Genomic DNA, 11,130 nt, shown 5'->3' on the forward strand with positions numbered 1-11,130 from the left:
CCTTCCTTCCTTCCTTCCTTCCTTCCTTCCTTCCTTCCTTCCTTCCCTCCCTCCCATCTTGTGTCTTTACCTTCTTCTTTCTGTCTTCTTTCCTTTTTTCCTTCTTTCCTATTCTCTGTTCTTCTCTTTTTTGTGTCTTTCCTTCCTTTATTGTGCCCTTCTTTCCTGTTTTGTGTCCTTTCTTCTTTGTGTCCTTCCTTCTGCTCTTTTTTTCTTCCTATCTCGTGCCCTTCCTTCCTTTTTTGTATCTTTCCCTCTTTCCTTCCATCCCATCTTGTGTCCTTCTTTCTTTCTTTATGCCCTTTCTTCCTTCTTTCATATCTTCTGTCATTCCTTTCTATTTTTTGTGTTCTTTCCTTTTTTAGTTTCCTTCTTTCCTTCCCTTCATAGTTTGTGTCCTTTCTTCTCGACTTCTGAAACTGTTAAAAGTTGGACCTGAAACACTTTGGATATTTTACCTGAAGTTTTTATAAAACCCTCTAAATGTTGGAACCTAAACAAATGAAGTTGTATTTTTATCACTCAAGTCACTCAGTAATCAAAAAGCCAAGGCAGCTTCAACAAACCAAACCAGCTGCATCAACATCCTCCAAACTCGCGGTTCTGTCTTTTATTCGTTTTGTTTGCAGAGTCCTGATCTTTGTTTTTGTGTTTTTTCCCGGCAGGTTTCATCCCGGTGTGCGCCCTCGGCCTGTCTCAGGTCGGCAGGATCAATCTGGGCCAGAACGTCAGCAGCCTGAGATATTTTGCCATCTGTGGCCTTCAGGAGGGATTCGAACCGTTTGCCATCAACATGAAGCGAGACATCACCATGTGGTTCAGCAAGAGTTTGCCGCAGTTCGTCCCCGTCCCCACGGACCACCACCACATCGAGGTGGCGCAGCTTTAGCTTTGAATTTAATAAATATTTAGGTTCAATAACAACATATGTCACTTTATAGAACATTCACTGAACAGCGATCCAGAACCGCACAGCATTCTGGGGGATGTAGGCAGAGGAAAGACTTCATCCACTCAAAGACTCAGGACTAGCTAAGCTACATTGGTGCCGCCGTCACTGCGATCCCCTTAAAAAACACCTCGTACTCACCAAGACCAGAAAATACCTTTATTTTCATAAAAATCACTTCTGTCATTAAATTAACTAAATGTGTTATCAGACTGTACGAAACTATGGGAAACACTCATTTATTACTTTATTTTTCTTCATGTTTGATTATTTTACATCGGCACATACATTTACTAGATTTTTCTCTTTTCAGAAGCAGCCTTGCAAAATGCAGTTAAACTGTTTTTACCTTTATTTCTTATTTTCTTTAAAATCAAATACTATTTTTACAATTACACTGACATACGGAAAGACAAAGGAAATAAATAAAAACCTTCCCTGGAATTATTTCTTTCCAACTAGCTGATGGTACGGACCGTTCTTCCGGAACAGACTGTAAAGTCCAACTCACTCACTCTTTGGTTACCTAGCAACAATTGTGGAGTAAGTTGTGGTTACCTAGCAACAGTCTGTTGAGTAATTCACACAGCAGCAGTTTAACATTTACCTACATTGCCTCATAACTATTTAAAAAATAAAAATGAACGTAATGAAGTCAAAGCTGTGGATAAAACAGGAAAGATCGTTCCACCAGCTTGTCTGCATTTAAGATATTTAAAACAACAAAAACTAATCGATACACTGCAAAAACATGAAATCTTACCAAGTATCTTTGGTTTAATTTCTTGCACGCTTGAAATGAGACAAAAGTAACTTTTCAGCAAGATACAGGAGCTTGTTTTAGGTAAATAATTAGTTAATATTAATAAAAAGTTTGAATTCCACTGGCAGAATATTCCACTGCGCCGTTACCTAGCAACGCCAGGCAAGCCCAGCCCGTTACCTAGCAACGCCAGGCAAGCCCAGCCCGTTACCTAGCAACGCCAGGCAAGCCCAGCCCGTTACCTAGCAATGCCAGGCAAGCCCAGCCCGTTACCTAGCAACGCCAGGCAAGCCCAGCCCGTTACCTAGCAACGCCAGGCAAGCCCAGCCCGTTACCTAGCAACCCAGTTCTAGTTCCACTGGCAGGTTATTTCACTTGTAACATGGGAAAAACTTTTTGTTATAACTGAAATAATCATCCAATGGAACTAGTTTTTAGTAAATATTAAGGAATTATTGAGTTAAAACAATATAATGCTGAAAAGTTACTTGTAGTCTTATTTCAAGTGTAATAAGATTTTTGCACCAGAAAGTGAACCAGTGTTTTTCAGTGTAATTACTGGTGTTGATTAATTTGAAGTGCTGATGTCGACCAGATCTGACAATATTGGCACTAAAAACATGTCCCCTCAGGTCTCCCGCGTGGACGGCACTGTGGACAGCGCCCCCTGTCTGAAGCTGACCCACAAGACGTTTGGCTCGCAGAACGCCAACACGGACATGATGTTCCTCAGACTGAGCATGCCCGTCCAGTTCCACGAGACCTTCAAGGTCCCGGCCGGCACCACGCCGCTCACCCGGGCCCTCACGATTCCCGAGGAGGAGGTGGTGGTGGTGGAGCCCGACTCCGAGTTCGAAGTTTTGAAGAAGTCTGCCAGTCGAAAGGAACAGGAGGACGAGAAGAAGGAGCCGTCTGTGCCGAAGGAGGTTTCTGTAGAAAACGAGAAGGACACCATGTCGGAAAAGGGGAAGAAAAAAGGGTAAGATTTAAAGTTATTTCATTATCACACTTTCAGATTAAAGTTTATTATAGAAAATTTACATTTTATATGTTTTTGTACTTTCACTCTGATTTCTATTGAAAAATCCCCCCAGTCATTTTTGGCAATAAGTAAATATTTTTGGTCTTTGGAAAATGAACCGGGCTGCACAGTGGCGCAGTTGGTAGAGCTGTTGCCTTGCAGCAAGAAGGTTCTGAGTTCAATTCCCGGCCCCTGTCTTTCTGCATGGAGTCTCCATGTTCTCCCTGTGCATGGTGGGTTTTCTCTGGGTACTCCGGTTTCCTCCCACAGTCCAAAAACATGACTGTCAGGTTAATTGGTCTGTCTAAATTGTCCCTAGGTGTGAGTGAGTGTGTGTGTGCGTGGTTGTGTGTCTCTGTGTTGCCCTGTGACAGACTGGCGACTGGCGACAGAGACCTAATTTTGATGATACAAGGATATATATACATTTTTATTATTGTCATACCAGCTCACATTTGCATGTTTGTGATACAAAATTTGGACTTCAAGAAGCCAAATAAGTAATAAATAAATGATAGAAGAGTATAAGTAAATTNGAAGCCAAATAAGTAATAAATAAATGATAGAAGAGTATAAGTAAATTGCACATTGCGACGTTTGAGGGGGGCTGCACAGTGGCGCAGTTGGTAGAGCTGTTGCCTTGCAGCAAGAAGGTTCTGGGTTCGATTCCTAGCCTGGGGTCTTTCTGCATGGAGTTTGCATGTTCTCCCTGTGCATGGTGGGTTTTCTCCGGGTACTCCGGTTTCCTCCCACAGTCCAAAAACATGACTGTCAGGTTAATTGGTCTCTCTAAATTGCCCCTAGGTGTGACTGTGTGTGTGTGCATGGTTGTGTGTCTCTGTGTTGCCCTGCGACAGACTGGCGACCTGTTCAGGGTGACCCCGCCTCTCGCCCGGAACGTTGGCTGGAGATGGGCACCAGCACCCCTCCCGACCTCACTGAGGGAAAAAGGGTGCAAGAAAATGGATGTATGGAAAATGAACCATCTATAAGCCTCAGGCGTGATAAATCTACGACTGAGAACATAAAAAAAATTAAAGTTACAAGAATAAAGTTCTAAAATTATGAGAACAAAGTCAAACAAACATTAAGTCGAAATAATATGACGATAATATTATGAGAATAAAGTCATAAAATTTGGAGGATCGTGGTATTGTGATCTTTATTCTCATAAGACTTTCTTCTCGTGATATTACAAATTTATTTTCATAATTTTATGACTTTATTCTTGAAATTTAATTTTCTTCTGTCTCTGTATGGCCTTGATACTCCGTCATACAAATCAGCAGGGGCCCTGAGCTCCAGCACGTTTGGTCAACTGTCTGCGCTGTACAATGGCTGCTGAAACCACTTGCTGCATTCTTGTTGGTTGTGCAGAAGGCTCTACTTCTGCTTTTCAAAGATGTACGGTTGTATAATTGTGCATCTGTTTGCAGCCATTTTCTCGTTGAGTTGGGGGCGTGGCCAGCTGCAGCTCATTTAGATTTAAAGTGACAAGACGCCTTAAAAAAAGTCATTCTGATAGGACCATGATCATTTTAAACAAAAAGATTTTCCTGTAGGGTTTATGCTACATTTTTCATTACATTCCTTCTTTTCCACTGTGAAAAACAGATTCTTCTCCAAAGCCAAGAAAGCTGCCATGACACCCCTCGCTCCTCCTCCTGCGCCTCCCACCGTCCCCCGATTGGTGGAAGATGTGGTCCCGGACGACCGAGACGACCCAGAAATCATCCTCAGCACCACCACTGTGAGGAAACCTCAACCTCTGCTGCTCGTCTCCGGAGGAGATAATAATTCACACATTTTCTTCTTCTCCTGTCAGTATTATTACTCGGTGAGGATCTACGCCGGTCAGGAGCCGTCCTGCGTGTGGGTCGGCTGGGTCACCCCTGACTACCACCAGTATGACCCCACCTTCGACCTCTCCAAGGTGCGCAACGTCACAGTGACCGTGGGAGACGATAAAGGCAACATTCACGACAGGTAAATGCATTTATGTCGAAAGAAAGTACACCCTCTTTCAGTTCCTAATACAGCATTTTTACAGTTATTTAAATCCAACTTCAGTAAAGATGAAACTAAATTATGTTAAAACCTAAAAATGTTTCAAATTTAGCAGTAATTTTTCTGTTTTGGGGAATTTTGGCCCACTTTCTTTCTTTCTTGGATCAAATCATCAGCAATTTAAAATTGACTATGAGGGATTTGTTATCATGTAGATGTATTAGATGTATTAATTTTTATGTCTTGCTTTCTACTGTCCATGTTTTACTTTGTTTCTGTACGTTTCTTGTTTTAAAAAATAGAGAGAATGTGATGAGAGGAAATGGAACGGCTGCGTTAACAATCTTCATCCACTTCAAAATAAAAGCATGAATATAAACATCTAACTTACAGTTAACAAAAACTCCAACACAGATGTTGAACTTTACTCAACTGAATGTTTACAAAACATCCAAATAAATTAGTATTTAGTTGATTAATTTAGTAAAAAGTAGCTACAGCGCTAAACCAAACATTAGCTCCACCGTTAGCGGGTTAGCATAAGTTTGCCCACAGCTGCTAACCGCGATCCTAGATGAATCTTTTGGGTTTTTTCCCCTTATTAGTAAAAGAAAATAAGATCAAAAATCTCTCATATGATTGAAAATTATTAAAATTTTAATTATCATCTGTACATTCAGACTTTGTACGTTAAATCATATATTTCTAAAATATTTTGTGAATATTTCTAAATCATCTCCACACATAAATGATTTTGATTGCAAAAAAAAAAAAAAAAATTACAAAATCCTGGAGGGACTGATCAGTTTCAAAATAGGTTCAATATTATTTAATGATAATAAGTACTTATCAGATGCAGACACAGGTATTAACAGTTTGTTAATGGGTTTTATAAACACCTTTTGTCTCAACCGGCCCTTTAAGACCATTCATGATCTTAATATGGCCTGAAATGAGTTTGATGTCCCACCATTAGATGTTTCATTCCTGTGTTTGTGTTTTCATGCCTTCAGCATGAAGCACAGTAACTGTTACATGGTGTGGGGGGGAGACCTGGTCAGCAACCAGCAGACTCGCTTCAGCCAGGAAGACATGGTGATTGGCTGCCTGGTCGACCTGGCAACGGGACTCATGACCTTTACGGCCAATGGAAAGGAGATCAACACCTTCTACCAGGTAAGACAGGGGTGGGATTCTAATGTTTGCTCTGGTAGTTTGCAGAAGGTTTTACCACTTTTCTCCTGCAGGTGGAGCCAAACACCAAACTGTTTCCTGCCGTCTTCATCCAACCCACCAATCAGAACATGGCTCAGCTGGAGCTGGGAAAACTCAAGGTTAGAGAAAAAAACTCACTTCAGCCTCTGCTAATCAGATCTAATATCCAATCATAACAAAATAACAGTTTTCAGGTTCAAGACCTAAATTAACTGGTAACCTTTGGATTAAAATGGTAACTAAGGGGTTTTATTTTAAACTGGAAAGTAAAGTAAATACAGGAAGGAGTTTAATTAAATCTTTCAAAATAAGTAAATGGCTCTTTTCATATGGATCACAAAGACAAAACAATTAAAACAAACATTAAGCAAAAGCCTGTCTGAATAAAAATGTACTTAGTTGTTTCTTAAAGGGACAGTGTTATGTAAAAGCAACTTTTTTGTTCTTTACATCAAGTCATATCATTCTCTCATCAAAAACTGATTCTTTTATGCATGTTTGAGAAATCCTTTACTCTCTATGGCAACCACTCAGCTATTCAAAATGCCTTTGTGGATGAAGCTCCGCCTTCGTGGACGAGGCTCCGCCTTCAAGGACGAAGCTCCGCCTCTAATCTGCAGTTTCCAAGTTTCTGTTTCAAAGAGCAGCTCCTTCAGACTAGCCAGCAGAAATTAGCAAACATTGTTAAAAGGTTAATAGAGGAGCCATGTTGTGATGACTTCCTGGAGGCGGAGTTTCAGAAAGAGCAGAAGCTTCTTAAAGAGACAGAGGCCCAATTTCAAGGTGTTAAATCAGGAAATGAAATTTCTTTTAAGTCATATTTTATATATGTAGCATTTTCATAGCATAGGTAGCATAGTTACTTAATTGTGCTGTAAAACGGCAACATAATATGTTGAGTCTGTCTCTCTTCTTCCAGAACATCATGCCGATATCAGCAGCGATGTTCCGCAGCGAACGGATGAATCCCGTCCCCCAGTGTCCTCCCAGGCTGGACGTCCAGATGCTAACTCCCGTCATCTGGAGCCGCATGCCCAATAACTTCCTGAAACCGGAGGTGGGCAAAGTGGGCGATCGACTGGGTTGGTCGGTGGAGTGTGTTGAACCGCTCATCATGATGGCCCTGCACATCCCAGAGGAAAACAGGTCAGAAAAACGGCTTTAAGACGATAAAACACGTTAATTTAGATTGCCAAATTACTTGGTTTAGAGCTGCATTGGAATAAGAGCATCAGCTGGCTAGCACACTGCTTATTTTTGGTATATTTTGTAGTACAAATATCTTAGTACACCTGAAATAAGCTAAAATTAACCAACAAGTAACTTTTTAGCAAATATACGAGCTTGTTTTAAGTCTATGATTCCATAAAATGCACATTTTAGGGCAAAACAACTTTGTTCACCAATCGAACCGAATCAACTGGTGTGAAAACAACATGATTCTTCACTTTGGTTTTACAGAGAAATGCTTCCTAAAAACGGTCAAGCGGCTCGATTAAAGTTGTTTTCTTGTCTTGTTTCTTTCACAGGTGTATTGACGTCCTGGAGCTGTCGGAGCGCCTGGATCTCATGAAGTTCCACTACCACACGCTCATGCTGTACTGCGCCGTTTGCGCCCTTGGCAACAACCGAGTGGCTCACGCGTTGTGCAGCCACGTCGACGAGTCTCAGCTCTTCTACGCCACGGAGAACACGTACCTGCCCGGGCCTCTGCGCAGCGGCTACTACGACCTGCTGATCAGCATCCACCTGGAGTCGGCTAAGCGGGCGCGCCTGGGCACCAACAGGGAGTTTATCGTCCCCATGACGGAGGAGACGCTCAGCATCAAGCTCTACCCCGACGTGAAGAAGGCCCACTCTCTGCCTGGCGTCGGACTCACCACCTGCTTACGCCCAAAGCTGCACTTCTCTTCGGTCAACTTTGTCGGCACAAACCCAGATATTTACACTCTGAGTCCTGTTTTTCCTTTACAGGTAAAGCAAACAGAAGGCATTAGCAGATAAATGACAGGAAGCTAATTATCAAATTAATGAGTTAATTGATTTTATCGGTCGACTAATGATTAATTGATAATCACCCACTTGAGTTTTCTATCGTTTTTTCATAATTGCCTAATTGGAAAAAAAAAAACTTTTAAAAATATAGGTAACACTTTATTTGAAGGGGTGTGAATAAGACTGACATGACACCTGTCATAAACATAAAGAAGTCTTTATAAATGTTTATGACAGTTGTCATGAAGTGTCATTCAGTAAATAATGACACTTTTAATGCAAAGTTGCTCTAAAAGTTGCATTGAAAGTCCATTAAAAGTGCCAACTTTGCATTAAATTGTCATTATTTACCCAATGACACTTTGACAACTGTAATAAACATTCATAAAGACTAATTCATGTACATGACGGGTGTTATGTCAGTCTTATTCACACCCCTTCAAATAAAGTGTTACCAAAATATTTTTTGCGAACTGTTAAATACTGAATGATATGGACAACAAAAAAAATCAGAACTCAGCAAAACTTATTGAAAAATGCGAGTTTTTATCAAAATGCAGGGCTCTGAAGGTGAAACTTAAGGAGCTTATATTTCACATGTAACTACATACATGTTTCAAACAGAAATATGGCGCACAAAGTGCATTTTTCATCCAAAACCAGACTTCATTTGGATCATTTCTCTTTCCCGGTGTGGTATGACCCTGCCATCTTTATTTCTGTATCAACCGGCTTCACTTAGCTATGACCAGTGGTGTCATAGCTGGCGGCCAAACTACAACACTAAAAGAAGGTCTTAGATAATCAACAGGAACTAATTTTAATTTAATAAACCATTAAATCGATAACAGTAAATTAAGTCTTTCCATCCATAATTGATGGTTTTGGTTTTTTCCCTGCAGGAGTTGAAAACCAGAGCCATTAGCATGGTAACAGAAGCTGTGCTGGACGGCAGCCAGGCAATGCGCGACCCAGTAGGGGGCAGCGTTGAGTTCCACTTCGTCCCGATCCTGAAGCTCATCAGCACGCTGCTCATGATAGGCATCTTCAACGACGAGGACACCAAGCACATCCTGAAGATGATCGATCCCAACGTCTTCAGCGGCAAAGAGGAGGAGGAGGAAGGAGAGAACGCCGAAGAGGGGGAAGCCGTAGAGGGGGAGAGCGAGGAGCAGAAGGAGGAGGAAGCTGTTGATGCAGAGCTTGAAGACGAGGGGGTCGGTGATGAGGAAGAGGAGCTGAAAGAGCTGGAGAAAGGAGAGGAAGAGGGCGGTCAGGCCGAGCCGAAGGAGGAAGGCGAGGAGGGCGGACATAAGGAGGAAGAGGAGGCTAAAGGGGGAAAGGTGGATGGAGAGAAAGCAGAGGAAGAAAAGGAGGAAGAGGCAGTGGAAGCAGAAGCCAAAGAGGAAGAGGAGGCTCCGGAGGAAGGACTACTTCAAATGAAGCTGCCGGAGTCCGTCAAGCTGCAGGTGATCAGAGTCTCGCCTCTGATTGAACAGCCTGAATGTTATCGTTTACATCCGGAAATGTCGCGTAAAACGCTGGAGGGCAAAAAATCTGTTTTTCTACTCGCCATTCACTGTGACGAAGCTGCTCCTGTAGAACAGCAGCGTTAACTAAACCAAACCTGGAGATGTAGGTACTATTACCATATTTTCCGCACTATAAGGCGCATAGAATAGACGCTACAGTAGAGGCTGGAGTTACATTATGCATCCACTAGATGGAGCTGCACTAAAGGGAATGTCAACAAAACAGTCCGACTCGGGTYGGCGAGGAGAGCCTTCMGCGACTGGGCCGGGGCGTGGCCGGACGATGGGCACCCTTCTCCGCTTGTGCACAGCATGTTGGTGGAGAACCTGGTGCTAACCGGATTATAAGGCGCACTGTCGGCTTTTGAGGAAATTGAAGGTTTTCAGGTGTGCCTTATAGTGCGGGAAATACGGTAATTATATCCAGTGCGCCACAGCAAATGGAAAATAACTCAGAAAAACGTTAAAGAACAACTCAAAACCACTTTTTTAATCACTCTCTGTGCCGGCTACGCTACACACAGACTCGTTGCCATAGCAACTGACAACAACAGCAACACTTTAAGTATCAGGATTCAACCAAAAACATGCAAACTTTTCCCACACAAAGAACATCCAGTTTTATGTTTAGCTGTTTATTCTTTGTTTTAGTGTTAAGTGATTGTTGTGCTAGTGTTAAGTGATTGTTGTGCTAGATTAGCCGCCGCTGCTAAATTTAAACTCCTGCTCTACCAACGATCTGCCAGAGTTGGTGTGTGGGTCGCCTTTTCTGTTAACTGAACCAAAACACACAGAATTCCACATCCACATGTCAAGGTTGTCAAAGTCCAGGCAGCATAACTTCCCTCTCCCTGAGTTTGTTTTAATTTATGAGATTGATAGATTCATTACCTCTGACCTGTTCGTTTCAGGTGGATACTGACATCTGATGTCAGTATTTCTGAAACTCTTGGCTTTTCTTTCCAGATGTGCACCCTGCTGCAGTACTTCTGCGACTGCGAGCTCCGGCACAGAGTGGAAGCCATCGTTGCCTACTCGGACAACTTCGTTCAAGACGTCCAGAAGAACCAGCGCGTGCGCTACAACCAGCTGATGAGAGCCTTCACCATGTCGGCCGCGGAGACCGCCCGCAAGACCCGCGAGTTCCGCTCGCCGCCGCAAGACCAGGTGCCAGCAGAACCAGAACCAGAACCAGGCCTGCAGGAGGAGGCTGAAATCAAGTGTAGAGTTTTATAAGCCTGGCGGGCCACCAGGCTTTATTTTTATTATTTTAAAAATAGAAATTTGACAGTCTAGACCAGGGGTCACCAACTCCAGTCCTCGAGGGCTACCATCCTGCAACTTCTAGATGCGTCTTTGCTCAAACACACCTGGATCAAATAACCTGCTCATTTCCAGCCTATTGCAGAGAGGAATGAATGCTGGTGAGGAAATTCAGACATTTTGGAGCAGAGGTGAATCTAAAAGTTGCAGGATGGTAGCCCTGGAGGACTGGAGTTGGTGACCCCTGGTCTAGATAGACAGATAGAAACTTTGGTAACACTTTATTTGAAGGGGGGTGAATAAGACTGTCATGACACTTTCATGAACATGAATAAACCTTCATGAGTATTTATGACTGTTGTCATAAAGCGTCATTTGGTAAATT

At 42.5% G+C, this 11,130-nt stretch overlaps 1 protein-coding gene across 1 annotated transcript in view; it reads left to right on the top strand.

Annotated features, from left to right (window-relative positions):
* Positions 1 to 11,130, top strand: part of ryr1b (ryanodine receptor 1b (skeletal)) — a 127,785-nt gene that overhangs the window by 49,301 nt on the left and 67,354 nt on the right. Inside the window, exons 29-38 of the mRNA XM_017308129.1 lie at positions 666 to 874; positions 2,345 to 2,691; positions 4,348 to 4,483; positions 4,559 to 4,719; positions 5,754 to 5,916; positions 5,988 to 6,074; positions 6,875 to 7,101; positions 7,485 to 7,929; positions 8,853 to 9,419; positions 10,449 to 10,649. Of these exons, the coding sequence (XP_017163618.1) occupies positions 666 to 874; positions 2,345 to 2,691; positions 4,348 to 4,483; positions 4,559 to 4,719; positions 5,754 to 5,916; positions 5,988 to 6,074; positions 6,875 to 7,101; positions 7,485 to 7,929; positions 8,853 to 9,419; positions 10,449 to 10,649 (2,543 nt within the window). The remainder of the gene's footprint in view (positions 1 to 665; positions 875 to 2,344; positions 2,692 to 4,347; positions 4,484 to 4,558; positions 4,720 to 5,753; positions 5,917 to 5,987; positions 6,075 to 6,874; positions 7,102 to 7,484; positions 7,930 to 8,852; positions 9,420 to 10,448; positions 10,650 to 11,130) is intronic.

This window comes from Poecilia reticulata, linkage group LG13, assembly GCF_000633615.1.
Source record: "Poecilia reticulata strain Guanapo linkage group LG13, Guppy_female_1.0+MT, whole genome shotgun sequence".
Lineage (NCBI taxonomy): Eukaryota > Metazoa > Chordata > Actinopteri > Cyprinodontiformes > Poeciliidae > Poecilia > Poecilia reticulata.